We start from the raw sequence: 18,359 nt of genomic DNA, 5'->3' as shown, positions 1-18,359 counted from the left end.
GATGGCACGGTTGTCATCCAGGCCAGTGCCCAGTGCATACCAGGCAGCTTTCTGGAGCAGGCCCAGCATGTCCTTCAGCCACTTGTGGTAAGTCTTCCCTGTATGCCAATGGTTCCCAAGGTCCCACTCAGTCTTTGGGAATCCTGTAAGTCTTTGCATGGGGGGAGGGCAGAAACACAATCACCACAATCGCGCTGCTACCAGGCAGGGAAGGGTTTTTTTCACTTACATGGGGGTTGCTATGGCTCTCTGGAGGGTCTGGGGAGCCTGCAACCCTCTCTGCAGTCCTCCCCAAGGCTTGATAATTTTGTATAAAGAAACCTGAAAACCGGAGGTGGGCTTTTTCCCTTAGCCATAGCGACCCCCATGAAGTGCGGGGGGGGGGGGGGGCCTTCCCTGCCAGGCAGCACTGCAATTGTGGTGATCATTTTGCTGCCAATTTCTAGTCCATTCTCCTTAACCCTTTCCCAGCTCCCTTGGTGGTTCGCGACCCAACAGTTTGGGAACCACTGTTGTACGCCAATGGAAGGCTCATGTGTTGATGGTATTAGCAATTGTCTCAGAAATAGCTGCACACTCCCTGTCCTGGTCCCAGCCAAGGGCCAGATCTAGATCCTCTGCACACACCTCATACATAGCCGGTTCAGGCCATGTGTGCATGGGAAACCCAGGCCCCCTCCTCGTTAGCAGCCGGGGCAGCAGGAACAAGGATAGACCCCATTCAGACAGCACCATGATGGCCGCCTTCAGCAGCCATCATGAAAGCCCTGACAACCAGACAGCCACTTGGAGGGCACTTATAGGCAGAAACCTGCACATGTTTGCAGTGCTGTATGTGCATACCTTCTTGGCATTCATTCCCCCATTATTCACTTGCACACATACACAGAACCATTTGTACTACTCAGGCACAGTACTAATAAGAACAGGAAGCTCATATACCACTTTCATATGCTCATAGCACTCTCACATACATCTGTATTGGATCGCAGAAGATCTGGGGAGGAGGTAGGATGTGGTGTCAGCAGTTGCCCCTTTAAGGGTAAGGCCTGGGCATCCAGCAGAATGTGCTGCACAGCTGCAGTCACCTGAAGGCAATAGGGCCCTCAGGCACAAAAGCACCTGATGAAGGGAGACTTTGGTGTGGGTAGCAGAAGGAGGAAAGGTTCAGGAAGGACAGGCTAGAGAAATGGACTGAAGAATTGATGGCTAATGGACTGCTAGAACTGCTGATGTGTGAATGGACTTTGAAAGCTGCTGGAGCAGAAACTACTGGAGACACTAAGACTGGTGTTTGGCTGCTGTGCTCAATAGGTGCTGAGGACCAAGGGGCTGCTGGAGTGGCAGGAGGCTGCTGGCAGGAAGGAGGACCTCTGTAGGTTAAACAGGTTGAGCTACCCTGGTGGTGGGGTCCAGCAGGACTGCAGGGCAGAACCAGGGTCATTTTTGAGGAAAGAAGGGGTGCTAATTAGCTAAAAGTGGGTGTAATTCTCCAGGTGGAGCTTGGACTGGAAATCTGGCAGAACAACATCTTAACAGCTAACATTTTGATAGTGCATATATGTACTTTAAAAATATAGTCAATTAAAATAGAGAACTTAAAATGCATGAATAAGTTTTAAAATGCAATGCTGTAGAGCAGTGGCTTTTAAGGGTGAGAATTAACAGTGGTTCTCCAGGGTTTCTGGTGGGGATCATGCTCTGCTGTATCTGGGAATACCATGCAGATCCACAGTGCCAGCCCTCCAATGTCTTTCCCTGTCCATACTGCTACTGCAAATGGCCAAACAGGAGGGGTTGGGAAAGCAGCCCTAGCAGGTCTCCAGGGTCATGTGTGGCAGTAATGGGGGGGGGGGGTCTGGTGCAGGTCATCCCAGGGGAATGTAGGAGATGTGCCAGTGTGAGCAAGAGATGCTCAAGTAATGGAGCAGGAGGGCAAGGCCAGGCCAATTTATCAATAGGAGACCCTGTAGTAGTACAGTAGTTTTAATTAGAAATGCAGGGCATACAAACAGGAGGGAGAGACTCTGGACCCAGAGCAGTTGAGTCAGTGTCTAGGGAAGGCTCATTTCCATCAGAAGAATCCAGAACTCACACACTGAATGGCTGCAGAAATTTCAAAACCAGCATGCCTTCATTATTTTTCTTTTGTTGCATGTAACTGATTTGGGGAATGATTTGGCAAAACAAAATCTTATTTGCAAATCAGCATGTTCTGTGCTTCAGTTTGATACCTCCTTCTTCTCTCTCTGCCTACATTAAGTGCCCTAAAAGATTATCTAAAGTTGATTTTGATTTTGCAAGGAGATTAAGGGTGGGTGAAGAACTCTAAGCCTGCAGTTCTAGTGTATGTGTACAAGAGGCATGTGTGTAGAGAAAGAACACTGAAGATCAGTTCCAAGACACGAGGGACAAAAATAAAACAAAATGAGGTGTGATGAGTACTGATCATATTTATACAATAGTTTAAAATACTGGAAAAACTAGCTTTCAGGTTTCATGCATTCATACATGCATACATAATGTTTTATAAAATGAAAAAGCAAAATTCAGATCCTTGTACTAAGGAGCTTACAGCCTATATTTTGACAAAAGAAGAGACAACAGAGTGGAGGAAGGGGAAAAGACCAAGGTATAGTAATAGACAGAGGATATAAACAAAAGTAGTTACATGTAGGTAGATGCAGGATGTAATCTCATGCAGGTTTATTCTGCAGTAAGTGTTACTAGGGAGCTTACTGCTAAGTAAGAGTACATAGGTTTGAAGCCTTAAAACCCAATCCTATCCGGGTCTTCTGATGGAACTCTCATTCCAATTGCAGTACCAGCATGTGAAACAGGGCCACCAGTGTAAATGGCTGGCTACTGGGCTTGTGTGCCATCGGAGCACCCAGTCACCACCGGTTCCAGTAAGTTGGTGGGGATGGGTCATGGACAGGGAGAGGAGGATTAGGGCAGGGATTGGGGCCAGCTGGGGTGTGTGGGGGAGAGCAGGAAGAAATATAGACGGAAGTGGCGCTGCAGATATCCTATGCTCCCTTCCTGGCCTCAATATGTCCTCTTGAGCTGACAGAGATATGAGTAGACCCATTGGGGACCATGACACAAAAGATTAGGTAAGTAAAATTCTTTTAGGGCGCAATCCTAACCAACTTTCCAGCACTGGCATAGCTGTGCCGTGGGGTATTTGCTGCATCCTGTAGTTGGGCAGGCAGGGAGGCCTCCTCAAGGTAAGGCAATGTTTGTTCCCTTACCTTGATGTTGCATTCTCCTTACCTCGATGCTGGAAAGTTGGTTAGGATTGCCCCTTTTCTGTTGCATCATGGTCCCCAATCAGTCCATAGCATGTGAAGGAGCCCACACCGGCACTGCTGCACACTACAGGCTGACTAGGAATTGGGTTGGGCCATCAGTTTCTGTTTGGCTTACCATAACTAAGACCAAGGGCTCCACAGAAAAGGAGGGATCTGAAGGATGTAAGAGGTGGTGAGGAGGCATTCTGGGAAGCAGTTCCAGGCGCAAAGGTCAGTAAAGAAGAATAAGCAGAATCGTATCGGGGAGCAGGAGACTTCTGGGCAACTGAGAGTGCAGTACTAGAGCTAGAGGAGCAAAGGTCACAAACAGATAAGGGGAACTTAGGCCAGGGATGCTCTGAAGGCAAGCATAAGTAGCTTGAGCTGGTTATACAGAGCACTTTCCAGGCATAACTATTCAAAGTCACTATAAAAAATACATAACAAACATGCAAGTGATGATATTCCATGGCTGATGATGTTGAATGTTCTAAAAATCAAAAAACCCCAGAAGCTGCCTTAATTAGATCACAGGCTGCCCACTTTCCTCAGACTTCACTTCCCCCAGAATCAAGGCAGCAAAAGACATTTCAGTGAGAAATGAAAAAGAAGAAACTAGAATTCAATCCCTAGTGCTGTTGGGGCAGCACAGTGCTTGTAAACTATTGGTCATGCAACATAAAGCAGTTCAAAGATTTAAGACTGTCCACATAGGGGCAAGACTATGAGTTGATTGTACACTGGATCAGTGGGGTCACTAGGATTTGTCACCTGGTGCAGGAGGCTAGCATATCACCCCTATGATGGACCTCCTCCCATGCAGTGGGCGGGGCTACGCCTGGGGCTGTGGGCTTGGTGATCTACCACCCCCTTGTCACTACTAGTTTTTTTGCTATAATATTTGATAAAAGAAATATTTCAAAATGGTTTTTTTCATTATATTCTGCATGCAATTCCGCACTGAATATGTAACATGATGGCATTATTTGAAAACACCAAAATTTTAAAAATTTTGCTGAGTAGTGGTGGCACCTCTTCTTCATGCGCATCACCAAATGTGGCCCACACTCCCCTAGTGATGCCACTGCACTGGATGCATACTAGTGTGGGGAAAAGCTACGAGCAAATTGTACTATCATCACTGTTGAGATTGCTGTACCGGTGTCTTCATGGTGCTAGTGTTTAGGCCCAGAGAGTTTTGCTGCACATGCCATCACCTGCTGAGACTCAATTAACCTGCATCTAGTACAGGGTCTTGGTGGTAGTCTCCAGGCCTCCCTCACAAGAGGTCCAGGATGTGTCCTCTCTCTCTGTTTTGAGAATCCATTTGTCTACCACGACTTGGGGGTTTTGAATCAGTGATGTATGGATGGACTTGCTCTGCTTCATTTTTACATTTTCATTGTTTTCAAATGTTTTGTTTTCATGTGTTGTGAGGTACCAATGGTCAAAAAGTAGGATATGAATTGAAAATAAATACTGTAAATGCCCCATAATCATGCTCCACGTTGCATTCTACTGTAACCTGAATCTCCGAGAGTGTATGTGAGAAAGTGTGCGAAGTCTGTAAGAAGTTGCTAACCTTACAGAGATCAGAATACGTTTCATCGACTTTTGACATACGTGCTCCCCAAGTTACAGGCATCTTGCATGCGGGTGCAGTACGTTCTTTGCTGTGCCTTCACACAGGTGCCGTTGTGTTGGGCCAGCAAGAACCGGCTCTTCCAACCTACATCGGTTTCCAGTTATGTGCACACCTCCAGAGGGGACTTAGTGTAGTCTTTTAGGACATTGTGCTGTATTCAGAAAGGAGATTGGAGTCCGGTCTCAGCAGAATAGATCTAACCAGTTAAGATACAGACTTTCTTCCAACCCTGTTGAATCCCAATTCAGCTATTCTGCCCAAAATGGTGGTTGTCCCATCTGACAGGTAGTGCAAAGACTCTACCAGTTACTACATCTGTCAATCCAACACCAATAATAAAACAGTTTTCAATCCACCGGTGGCTACAGAGCTGCCTTCTGTTCCCATGGCAACCTAAACAATATTACCCAGGCTTAAACGGATTCGGACGATATTAAAAAAGCAGCCTCTTTAGGAATTCCTGGTGCTGAGAATTTTAATTTTGCGTAATGCGAGCTGACACCGTGTTTATGAGTCGCTCGCTGCCTGTTTTCTTCAATTAGTGCAAAGAGGAGCGGATTTGTTTTCGGGGCTTAAGGGGGGAGACAGGGGAGGCATTATTGAGTTATGGAGTGAGGAGAAGAGCCAATAGGCACAGGTCACCCCTTCATAGCCATCAATCCCCTAAGATGTAAATACAGGGGAGGTTTCTGGTAAACGCCGTGGTTTTTTAGCACCACAAAGCTAACTACCTTAATAAGGGAGGATAAACATTAGGCCACGCTGCTTCCAGGTGCACTCTCCAAAGATCTGAGGAACCGATCCACCATCACAAAATATATATGGACGAGAGATACAGGTAGTTGGCCAGAGGACATGCAAACTTCTTCATCCCTTTCAGTGTGTACCTTGATTGATGAGGGTCTGCTGTGCCCTAATCTCCCACAACCTCTCCTAATCTCCCTGAAGCTCCCTGAAGCATTTGGTGGGCCACTGTGAGATACAGGAAGCTGGACTAGATGGGCCTTTGGACTGATCCAGCGGGGCTCGTCTTACGAACTTTGATAACATTTCAGAAGGTGCTGGTTTTAGCCAAACTAGAGCAGCAGGTCCATATGTTCAAATGCAGATCTACCCAATCATCTCGTGCAGGTTGGGCCCAAGTTTTAGATCAAATAAGTTGTGTGGGTAGGGAGTGCTAAATCCTCCCCCATCACTTGCAGCATCACTCCCTACAATATATCTCCAAGGTTATGATATTCCCCATTTGGGGGCTCTGATACCGGAAGTTAATCTAGCTTAGGAGAAAGCACTTGGGGGGAGGGCTACTGGGAGGTAGGCACTGGATGGGGAAAGGATTCTGAATTCCTTACCTTACATCCCTTTTGTTCTTAAAATTGGACTGTCCCCACCTGCTTTCTACTGAGCTGGAACAGATCTAGGTTTAAATGTACAGATCTGCTGCTCTGCATCTTGCTTTGGTGCTTATGGGTCCTCACCCTGCCAGCCCTGGAAGTAGTTTTGCCTGAAGGTTGTTGTTTGGTACAAGTTGACTTGGGAAGCACTGGCTCACCAGAAGCAGCCTGTTGATTCCTTATATTCTTGGAGTCCAAGCACACACTGTTTCTGCCTCACACAAGCATTGTTAGCATGCTGCTGGATGCATACCACTTCATTGCCAGCCGTTGACACAAAGGCAGTGTAAACCTCACCACACTCACTCTCCCAGAGAAAACTGATATCAGAGGCTGCCTTGATCATCACACTTTGGAGAGGGAGTAAAACAGTCAATCAATCAATATTTCTTTCTTGCCTAGTAAGAAAGTTACCTTGCAATACTGTCAAATGTGTGAGAACATTCATTACATAGCCCCACTTACTGGCACATCAAAAATATATTTGAAATATCTGTCACTGTGATTGTCTCTGTAACATTCTAATGTCTTGTGGTTCACAATTTGTGATCAAATCTTAGTTGGAACCATTCAGTAAAACAGGTCCGTTTCACTTTTGCCATGTCTGGGATGAAAAGCAGGTATCTCTATGTCAAAGATCATGTAATGACTGAAGCTATGAAGAACCGTCAATGTGAAAGTGGGGTGCTGTTCAGCATTTTGGGTTGTTGGGGTGTGAAATTCTCAGTGTTTCAGAGATGAGGCGCTTGCTGCTGAATGGTGGCAACATGTCGTCATCGTCATCCCCCGTAACTTTACTAGAATTTCTCATCCACTTGCCAAAATTGTGCTGGTTCCATCACATCATTGTTTTTTCTCATTCAGTCTGTGCCTGTGGAATCTACCACTGTAAAGCACATCCAGCCATTGAGCACTGGTGGGAGAAGAGATAATAAAAAATCAGACATGTGATTCTGGCCTCTGGCCATTTATCAGATATAAGCACAACACGAGCTTCAAAGCTGACTCATTGTGGAACAGCAGAATTGGTCTATCAGAACAGTGACAACTTGGCATTTCACTAATAGTAGCCTTCAAGATCCAAGATATCTTCTAACTGGACCCAGATTTTACCAATGACTTGTTCCCAGGAGGGCAGGGATAAAGAAATAGGATCCTGACCTAGGCACAGAAGGAAATAACTTTATGTTGATCTGAGAAGCTGGCTCCAACCTGGAGACGCATTTCTCTACCACAACAGCCTGTGTGTTTAGGGTTTGTGATGTCATATTTTTAGACAAAATTTGCTGCTGCTGTATTACATCCAAAATCTGCTGGCAAGGCAGTGACTTTGTGATCAGGCTGGCCCTGGAGCAAAACAATGCATTCATCCTCTTCTGCATCTATTAGGGCTGAAAGGAATTTCTACCCAAACCCCCAATTCTCCTCAAATCATCCTCCACAAATATTGATGGCAAGTAGCTGACAAGGACATGATAGCAAACATCAGCACTTGCCACCCAAGGTTTCTGCAGTAGTAGTCAACATTTGACAGCATCTTATTGCTGGAATGCAGTGGCAGATATTATTTGGCAGTGTTTAACAAGCAGCAATCAATATCTGTCAGAATCCTTGACTTGCAATAGAATTTGATACATTTTATATATTAACTTATTTATTTAACCAATCAAAACAGTTGGCGTTCAAATGCACACTTCAGCTCCCAAGTTCAAGTCATGAATGTTGAGATCAGATTTTGGAATCAAAATCAGAATTGCAAATTTTTGAAAATTCATTGAATTTCTAGTTTTCACCAGAACTTCATGTATGTGTCTGTTTATCCATGCTTTACTTACTTTTTGGACTCTCTCTGTCTCTCTGTCTGTCCCTGTTCTATTTGCCAGCCTGCACAGCCTACACCTATACGACTCCCTACTCCTCAGCTGCAATAAATCTGAGAAAGGCAGAAATCTTATCCCACCTCGGCTGCAATCAGAACAGTCTCAGCCACTTCAACCAAAAGTGCAAATCAAGGCAGGGAGGTATTAGGAAGGGATGAGCCTTCCTTGGCAAATCCCCTCCATCCCGTGCTCGGCAAGAGTTTGCTAGGAGGATTAACCCACGTCTTGTTCTCAATCCCGGTTTATGAGTTTCCCTGCTGGCTGGGAGGATCGTGTGTGTTTAAACAACAGCCTAATTAATCCCCATTTTATTACTTTCTCTTGTCAAGTGGCTAAAGAGAAGCTGTCAGCCTGGTGAGACGCCCCACTCTCGTTTGTTTAGCTCCCAAATTACTTCATCAGAACCATCTGCTGCAAAAGCCTTGGCCAGGGTTATTTATTTCTCTGTTCAAACGCCAATCCGTGCCAGGGGGCTGAAGACGTTAAAGGAAGTTTTAGGGTCATGGATCCAAGGTTGGTTGGTTTTTGGAGAGGGAGGGAGGATGATATTCAGCAATACAGGAGAAGGAATGCCTGTCAAATTGGCAGATGATGCTACAGATGGAAGGGGCCTGCAAACAATTTGGAGAGACAGAGCAGGACAATGCGGGTGGATTTTGCTAACACAAAAGATTTCTCTGATGATGAAATGTAGGAAGGGAAATGTAAAGTCTTGTGTGTTGGCAGTAGGTGGGAATCAAATACAATGAAAGATGCATGGAGAGTCTACAGTGACATCTGAAATAAAGTCTCCCCCAGCTGTTTTTTCCCCCCCAGAATACTGCAGTACCACTTGCACTTTTAAAAAAATTATTCCTAGGGCTGCAATATTTTAACAATTAACCTACTTCTGCCCAGCCCACAGGTGTACACATTTGTTCCTTGTTGTGTATATGCAATGTTGGGCAGAAATGGCTTAAGCATGTATGTTTCAAGTTAGCCTGAAGACTATGGACGCAATCCTAACCCTTTATGTCCGTGCTTTCCAACATGAACATAAGGGCAATGCAGCTCTGAGGTAAGGGAACAAACATTCCTTTACTTTGAAGAGGCTTTCATGAGTGACACCCAGCTGCAGGATGCAGCACACGTCCCATTGGCACCGCTATGCCAGTGCTGGAAAGTACTGACATAAGGGGTTAGGATTGCGCCCTATGTTAATTTACAGCTCAATTAAACCTAAATCCACACATGGCAATGTGGGAGCTTTTTGGCTGCTGGACCTCTCCTGAGGGTAAGGGGACATTTGTCCTCTTGTTTTGGGGTAAACCCCAGAAACCACAACAGGTCAACCTGGACCTGTGCCAGTGATCCATGATAGCGGGAAGGGCCCTGGGATTGCTGCTCACCAGCACTGCTAATCCCGCCCCTTCTCAGGTTCAATCCTCCCACGCCATGCCCCATCTACTCCCTGTTCCGCCCTCCCCACCCATCCCTGCTCTGGACTTACCTGCTCCGGTGGGCCTCTGTTGTTCCTCTGGGGCACCTGGGCTTTGTGCTGCTGAAAAGTGCTTTACATCGCTTTTGCAGCAGGGCATGCTGGCAGAACACGTGTTCTACCAGCACAGGCCCTCAATAGGATTGGGCCATCACAGACTTTATATTTCAAAAACACAGTGGGGGGTTTCAACCAGTTTTCTTTCCTTGACTAAGCAGCCCTGTGTGTATATTGAAACTGTCTCAAGTCCTTTAGAGGCTGACTCAAGACTCCATAAAAATCTAAACTCCATCTTCATTTTACAAGCTGCAGACTAAAAAAATTTACATGTCCTTATTATCCCCGCCCAGTCCTGATTTTGCTTATCATCCAGCCTGATGAAGAATCCTATAGGAATCAAAAGCTTGCTCTTTTGATGATATCTTGTTATATTTGTTTTGGCTGAACCTAATAAAGACTTTACCCTACTTTGAACTGTTGATTTTTCTACTAATGGACAAGCACAGAAACCTACAATTATTTTGTAATATTTAATCCATTAAGAATTCACTGTTCATTAATTACAAATGTTTTAATTGATTCAGAAGGTACCTCCAATTAATTAGGCAACAGATATTTACATTTTTAACATAAAAAGGGTTTATTAAAACTGCAAACGGCAAGCACCATCTTGAAAGAGACACTCCCTCCTTTGTAAGAGGGAAGGTAGAATGCAGCAGGTATTCTAATCTAAAAGTTTTTAAAAGTCTGCTTTTTTTTCTTTGGAGCTATTTTTCTCAAATGTAACTTTAATCAATTTACTATAACTCATGCAGTTAACCATTATGATTTCTTTAACTGAGTTAATAGCCCTCTTTATTCAGATTTTTGTGATCTTTGTACCATGGGCTCTTTCTTTCCTCATCTTTATAACTTATAGAGTCTATTTGCAGCAATGGCTGTTCCTCTTCCTACTATATCTCCGTTTTCTGTAATGAGCCACTGAAATACTGTGTGAAGTATAATGGCCACAGAGTAAGTGCTGTTGAAACTGAGTATCGTGGAATGAAAAGGTCTCTTTCTGGTCATTCACTGCAGCATGCAGAGAAAGACTCTAGGGACAGGTTCCTCAAGGCCTTGTGCCAGATTGGATTGCTGGGTTTGGCTGGGGAGAGATACTCCCATCCTGAGGATCTGAAAGGCAAGTGGAACATTGAGAAAAGTCATGTTTGTGATGCCCAGCCCAAGCTGGATCTGGTGAACAATGCTGCAGCAGCACAAGTTCCTCTCTTTCTCCTCTCTTCTGTGGCTTCAGATCACTTTGGCTCCTGGAAAGACTTCTCAGGGGGAGGCTTCCCCCCACAGTGCAGCACTTCACCTATGTCTGAGCTGGGGATATTGCAAAGCAAGCAGTTACCTCCCACATTATGAAAGAAATAATTTCCCCTGGGGGCTGGGGGTAAGAATAGGCCCTCAGTTTGGTTGTACTTGTCGTAAGAGGCGACTAAACAGCCACCGGGTAGATGGGATTCGTCAGCCTGGGAAGGCAGCTCATCTGAGAGAAGGAAAACTCTGACCCCAAACCTCCACTGCCTTGTGGCTACATCCAGTTATGGAAAAGGCTTCAGGAGTCAACCTCGAGGCAAAATCCGGAGCCGGAGTCCCTGAGGCAGTTCATGGCTGAACACAGTCACGTTCTGGCAACTCCTGTGACGTCGCTGGAACCAAGCGTATTGGCCTCTGCCTTTCCATTGGACCATTTCAGCAACGTGGAGAGGGGGGATTTGCTGCATGGGTAACAACCTATCCTCCATATCTACTTTACCCAGGCTTCACGCACTGGAAAGGACACTCTGTTCCAGAACACTATTCAGAGCGCAATACCATAGTCTTCCAAGACTGAAGGATGCCAACATACTATGAAACAAAATGCTCACCTTCCTCCTTTTCATTTGCCGAGTCACAGCAAAGGAACTTTTACAGCTCAATCCTAACTAAATTCCTGCATGGCAAACTAGCGGCGCCAGTACAGGCTGCATTACATCCCTCAGGGGATTTTTGGCTGCTGGAGGTCTCCTCAAGGTAAGGGGACATTTGTCCCTTTGCCTCAGGGCCAGCCCCAGCAATTGCAACAGGTTAATTTGGACCTGTACCCGCAATTTTTGTGTGTGATTGGGCGATCAGGCCCGGAAAGGGGATTAGGATACACTGGCACAGCTAATCCTGCCCCCATCCTGGGACTCATGGCCCTGATCACCCTCTGATCCACTCACCCTGTGCTCCAATTGAAAATCAGTGGGGATGGAGAAATTCTATGATTGGAACCCCTGATGTATTTCCTATTTTCAAAAACAGCCATGGGGGGGGGGCGGAAAAGAAATTTGAATCAAGGCCATGGGAGGAGCGGGTCTTCTTCCACATCACAGTGCAGATCCAGACTGCAATCCACTCAAAGCTGGTATTGGCCGTGGAAAGGAAAATTTATGGGCTCAAAAATCCCTGCAGCTCCTTAACCCTCTTATCCATGGTTTAAGGATGCAGAAGATACTATTGCATAAAATAAGCCCTTCTTTATTAATCCACATAATTTGCCTAATGTTGCAACTGGATCCTATGCATCTTTACTCAGAAGAACTCCTACTAGCTGGTTGTGGTTTAATCTCTGGTAACTGTTGAAAAAAAGCAAACACAGCCTTCATTTTTCAGAAATGTAGAGCACAATTTGAGTTAACAAATGGCTTTAGGGTAGGTTGGCAACCTTCAGTCTCGAAAGACTATGGGATAAGCCTACAGCACCCGGTATTCCCAGGCGGTCTCCCATCCAAGTACTAACCAGGCCTGACCCTGCTTAGCTTCCGAGATCAGATGAAATCAGGCATGTGCAGGGTAACAGTTGCTGCAGCCTGAATTTGTACTGTTCTTGTGCTCGCTGGCACTCAACTTCCGCCCTACCACTCTTTTTCCTTCCCTCAGGCTCTTCCAGACCAAATGTAGTGGTTGCCTCAAAGCAGTTGCTCCCTCAGAGTTCATCATGCGAGTGCTGGAGAACGTCTACCATGTCCACTGCTTCTCCTGCTGTGAGTGCGAGCGGCGGCTGCAGCGCGGTGACGAGTTTGTGCTCAAGGAAGGGCAACTGCTGTGCCGTAGTGACTACGAGAAGGAGAGGGAAATGCTGAGCGCCATCAGCCCTGCTCCCACTGAGTCAGGTGAGAGACGCCACTATACTGGGGGCTAGGAGGATGCACCTGAACATGTACAAAGTGTTCTTTTTTCACCATCAGAGGATGTCATCCCTCTGAAAGAGATCTTAGTCCAGGGGTGTCAAACATAAGGCCCAGGGGCCGGCAGAAGCTTTTTATCCAGCCCTCGGGCTCTCAGCTGCTGAGTAGTGCTGAGGTGTTACAGCTAAAAGGGCGGCCCACATGAAAATTGGGCTCTCACATATCTTGAAATATGATCAAGACTTGCATATTGTCTCTTCTGTCATTTGCAGCTAATGTATTCCTAAGCGAGAAAAAGTGCTTATTTCTGGTCATAACCTATTTAATGACATCACTTCCTGCCTAATGACATCACTTCTGGCCCTCAGCAGGCATCATAAGTGTCATTCGGCCTGCTATATGAAACAAGTTTGACACTCCTGGCTTAGTCCATTGCAAGAGCACCTGCTTTGCATGCAGGAATAGATTCTACATTCAGTCCCTGGCACCCCTTTCTGGATTCTTTAGCTGGAGCTTTGCAGAAATGTAGCCAACAAAATTCTCTCCCCCCAACCCCACATGAGGAAAAATTTCACCTGCTCAAGTTCTGCATGTGAAGCCACTGATAAAGCACCAGCCAAAATCGTAGCAACGTCAATGCATACTTGTCTGTTGTGTTAACATTTATCACCTTTTAATCTCACCTTTCCGTCAAGAGTCTCAGGGCAGCATACAGGATTCTTCCCACCCTTGGTTCTGTTCTCCCAAGAACCCTGTAAGTCAGCAGCCCTTGTGGCATCTTAAAGATGAACAAATGGCCATGAAAGCTTAAGCTGGAACACAATCTACTTCACCTAATGCATGAAGTGAAATCTTCTGAGACCTGCCTGCAAATTAGGTTCGGCTCAGAAAGAGTGGCTGGCTCATGATCATCCACTGAGCTTCGCAGCTGAGGTGGGATTTAAATTTGGATACCCCTGAACCTAGTCTGACACTCTAGCAACTACATGACACTGGTTGTATAGATTCACAGGACCCACATTGATCCCTATGGCACAATCTGCTTCGGAGCATCCATCCAAAAGGCACACCTGGACTTCTGAAATTGGCAGTTAACCCTGAGGTATCCATTTGTTGGGCTCCAGATGGAGAGAATTCTTAGTTAACATGGCTTCCATTTTCCTTTGTAGTGAAGAGTGAGGATGAGGATGGGAGCCACCCACATGGCAAAGGCGGTGAGGAAGGCAAAGACCACAAGCGCTCCAAACGCCCACGCACCATCCTCACCACGCAGCAGCGGCGAGCATTCAAGGCCTCCTTTGAAGTCTCATCCAAGCCCTGCCGGAAGGTAATTTCTGCTTCTGGAAGGGAGCGCCAACCAGCTCATCCACTGAGTTGCAAGGACTAAGAGAAAAACCTTGTATTTCTTCACTGAGGAGAAAAAGATGCACATGTTGGTTTGTTTCAGAAACTGTTGCCCGAAGAGCATTTGCCAAGGAAGCGTACTGGGGTAGAAAGTAAGCTGGGGAAGAAAGGGAGTAGTCCTTAATGGTTAGTATGAGAGCCCACTCCTGCTCTCTGCTTTCCCTTTGTAGGGCCAGCAGCTGAATGGGGAAGAAGCATGGTGGTTTGTGTCCACAGCCACCACCTCAGGTTACAGAAACCAGGTTGAAAACAGCCATCAGAGAGGAAAAAAAACCCTCCCAGAAGAGCACTGAATCCCAGGAAATCTTATTAAAAATCAAACCCACAGTAGTGTCTGCAAGGCAAAGAGATGTGATGCTTCTCTTTCCAAGTGTGGTTGTCATCCCGGCCACTCTCTTCCACTTTCCAAGCTTTCACAGACAGCTGCAAATCACACCTCAGCAGGTTCTCAAGATGTTATCCATCTCTTGTCAGCTGACTCTTCACATCCCTCTGTGAGCTCCATTCCGGTCTCCCATCCGAGGCCATCCAAGGGTTATCCTGCTTAACTTTTTCAGGGGAGCAGGGGAACTACTCAACTTCCAGACCACACCTCCTGCCTCCAGTGACACTCCAAATAATGTCATCTCCACCTTCCATGGGGGGAGCTCAACCTCCACGGGGCTCCTGAAGCTTACTGACATCAGTCCAGACATGCTTGATATGACACTCCCTTCTTTATTGGGCCAAATGACAGATGAACAGAAAAAGGGGAAGGGTTGGCCCTCCTCCCTGGGTTAACTTACCCCAACCTTGGCCACTATGATCTCTTCATGTCCCAGTGCAGAGGTTCTTCACCTATAATGCAGTCCTGGATAAGGCCTCCTGAGATCCTGTAGACCCCAGGCCACTTGGGGTATCAGTTCTCCTCTAAGGGATGGGCTCAAGATTGCTGTGCGGGCTACAGCAGCCCCACCCCAGAGTAACTGGCTGTTTGGGGGAGTCACAGATGATAGCCTTCTGGATCATTAGTTGAGAGCTTGCTCCTTGGTTGTTCCTGCCTTCTGGCCCCCTCTCCTTCCTCTGATTGTTCTGAGTGAATCTTCCCTGGAAGGGCTTGAGTCCTGCTGGTCCTTATCTGTGTCTTTCGGACAGAAGGGATCCTCTCACCCTCTGCCTCTTGCTCCTTCCCTCTCTCTTCCTGGCTCCTCTTCTCTCCTTTTCCCCCCATGCCCTCTATAGAGTCCTTTATAGGGTCAGGGCCAGTTCCACCCCCTATGAAAGCTGCTGCTCCTTAGCCCTTCTCTTCTGCAGTCAGGATCAGTTGATCCTGATTGATCAGGATTGATCCTGATTGATCCAGGTGATGTCACTGGATGTCACAAGCAAAACCATGTTTCTCCTGTTTTCTTGCTTAGAAATTCTTGAACTTCTGGGAAAAAATGTCAGAAATCACTTTCTGCAGTTATAGAGAGCAGGGCAATGGGGTCAGTAGTCACCGTGTCTTCAGATGTGCATTTACCACTCTCAGGTTTGCAGCATTTTTGCACCCAGATGCTTGTCTGAAGTGCATTTCTATTAATTCCCAATAACATGCTTAAATAACACGCCACTGAAACACAGGCTGTCCAAAGACAGGAGGGTTTCATCCCCCACCAGAGGAGTTTGTTGCAGTATGACATGAGTGTTGGGTAAGATCTCTTTTGGCATCTTTTCCAGCTTTCTAACCAGCTGTTTCTACTCTTCCCATTGGGCAGGTGAGGGAGACGTTAGCAGCTGAAACTGGCTTGACAGTTCGGGTGGTGCAAGTCTGGTTCCAGAATCAAAGGGCCAAGGTAAGTGACTGTCTCAGAGCTTGATCTTCAGGTGGCAAGTGTGTGGAAAGACATATCTCTGGTTGCCAGAGACTTCCCTCTTCTCCCAGCTAGACTTACCTGGTCACCTGAACCCAGAGGCCTATCTAAACACAAAACCCTGACTAAATGGGGTGAGGAGCAATATCCCTGGCTGCCACAAGCTTGCCTCTGCCTTGAACCAAGAGGTTCACATTCTTACTACTAAGAACTTCCATCCACACCAGACCCAAACTCAAGTTAACACAAATTTGATGAGGGAGCCTTTTCTGTTCCAGTAAGATCATCCCTTCTTTCAGGACTTGACTGACTCTGGCCCACTATTATCAGTTCTGTTCTTCAAGATGTGCAATTGGGTTCGCCCTTGTTGCAAGGGAGGCTGTCATTTATCTTTTTGGCAACAGTGCCAGGCAGAAATTAAACAGTTGAGGTCCTCAGGCCCAGCATCCCTGCATGCTTAACTGGCAACCGCTGCAATTGTTGGATTTCTCCATGTTATGCAGATGCTAAAGGCACACGAATCCTGAACCAAAACAAAAAAACAAGATGGCAGTAGTTATCATCCAGAGAATCTGAAGTCTCAGAGACATACTCTAAAATAGTTTTTTAAAAAATAAATAAATAAATCATTGGTGGGGTTGCCAGCTTTTGAATTGGCCCTTGTAAACTGTGCCTTTAATAGTGATTTGATGCACAGGAAGGAGCAGTTGATAGTTAAGAAAACCTTCATTTGCTGGTTTCTGCAGCTTAAACAAGTGCTAAAGGCATTAGAGCTCGCCAGGTCATTTTTCTGGTGAGTTGGCAATGTGGTGGTGGATGACAGTCATGTAGCAGAAGTGAACAGTGTATAAAGTAAGGATAAGTGGCACCCACTGGAAGGGAACAGTCCCCCTCACCCCAATTTAGGAGGGGGCTTCTGTCCTCCCTTCCCCCTTTTGTTGCACCCTGCCCAGGAGCATCCATACTCCTCCTTGCAGATGAAGAAGATTGCTCGCAGGCAGCAGCAACAGCAGCAACAACAGGAGCAGGAGCAGCTGGGAAACCCCCGCCTGGGAACAGGAAGGGGAAATGGGCGTAGTAGCAGGCAGAGCAATGAGGACAGTGAAGGTAAGAAAATCTGGGAATGACGCAAGGATCTGTGTTACCTGGGATGCGGGCATCTGGATTGCCACACACACACATACATCCTGGAAGAGTGCCTATATCCTAAACAGTTTCCTGATAGCAAAACAACAAGTGGCACTTCTTTTGGCACAGAGTGCGAGGACATCCTTACCTGTTGAATTTTTACTTCTCAGGCAGCTGTTAAATGCACAAGAGCTCTGCAAGAAAAAATGGAATGCATTTGGGAGCTTTAATTAGAGAGAGGGTAAATTCTGGGATTTAGGGGCACAGTTTTGACCTGATCTATCTGCAGCCTAATGAGTCACTACAGTGGACTATACCACTATTTAATATTTATCCGTGTTTAAAGAAAACTTCCTGCAAGAAGAAAACTGCAACAGGGATACAAATTCAGCAAGGCACCCTGGGAGCTGTATAGTATTATGGGAGTACTGATGTTTTTATTAGAGAGCGCTAAAATTCCGAAGATTCCCTTGAGACATCAAACTCTATTTGGCTTCTGAACAATTAGTGATTTCTGCTCACATATAAATTTTTATGTATAAGCACGAGGGCCAGAAACTTGCTTAGAAAGGAAATCTGAGTTATCAGAAGACTAACATGCATAACACAGCTGCCTTTTTAACAAAGGTGCAACTAGAACGAATAGCAATCCTTGATCCAGTCATCCGCAGTGACTCCCTTCTCCTCAGACTTTATTTTTGAAGCACTAACTGCTTTAGAGAGGATGTGAGGGTCAGTTATTATAATAAAGACAGAAGAGATTTTTGGAGGAGATGTTGGTCCATTTATATTTATTTATTTATTCCCCCCCACCCCACCTGCCCCACAAGTGTACAGTACTACTAAATTTCAAATGTCTACTGATGTGTTTTCCACTCTTCCTTTATTGCTCTGGCCACCTCTAGATGGCGCTAGTGTGCATGGAATGGATGGTCTCATGGTTCCCTACTCCAGGATTGCCCAGCAACAACTGCTTCCCCTGGATCAGAACAGCTACAGCACAGATTTGTACCGACAAGGGCTCACACCACCACAGTTGCCAGGAGATCACCTTCACCCCTATGGTGAGCCATCTCTTATAAGTGCTCCCCTTCAACCAACCCCTT

General features: G+C 46.1%; 1 protein-coding gene and 1 pseudogene across 1 annotated transcript in view; one reads left to right on the top strand and one right to left on the bottom strand.

Moving 5' to 3' along the window:
* The window catches only part of LOC136640793 (LIM homeobox transcription factor 1-alpha-like), a 74,489-nt gene that overhangs the window by 52,699 nt on the left and 3,431 nt on the right, over window positions 1-18,359 (top strand). The window contains exons 3-7 of the mRNA XM_066616119.1: window positions 12,642-12,874; window positions 14,059-14,216; window positions 16,030-16,107; window positions 17,079-17,232; window positions 18,159-18,317. Of these exons, the coding sequence (XP_066472216.1) occupies window positions 12,642-12,874; window positions 14,059-14,216; window positions 16,030-16,107; window positions 17,079-17,232; window positions 18,159-18,317 (782 nt within the window). The remainder of the gene's footprint in view (window positions 1-12,641; window positions 12,875-14,058; window positions 14,217-16,029; window positions 16,108-17,078; window positions 17,233-18,158; window positions 18,318-18,359) is intronic.
* On the bottom strand, window positions 12,453-12,572 carry LOC136643439 (5S ribosomal RNA; annotated as a pseudogene).

Source organism: Tiliqua scincoides, chromosome 2 (assembly GCF_035046505.1).
Source record: "Tiliqua scincoides isolate rTilSci1 chromosome 2, rTilSci1.hap2, whole genome shotgun sequence".
Lineage (NCBI taxonomy): Eukaryota > Metazoa > Chordata > Lepidosauria > Squamata > Scincidae > Tiliqua > Tiliqua scincoides.
This window is presented reverse-complemented; position numbering and strand designations above follow the sequence as displayed.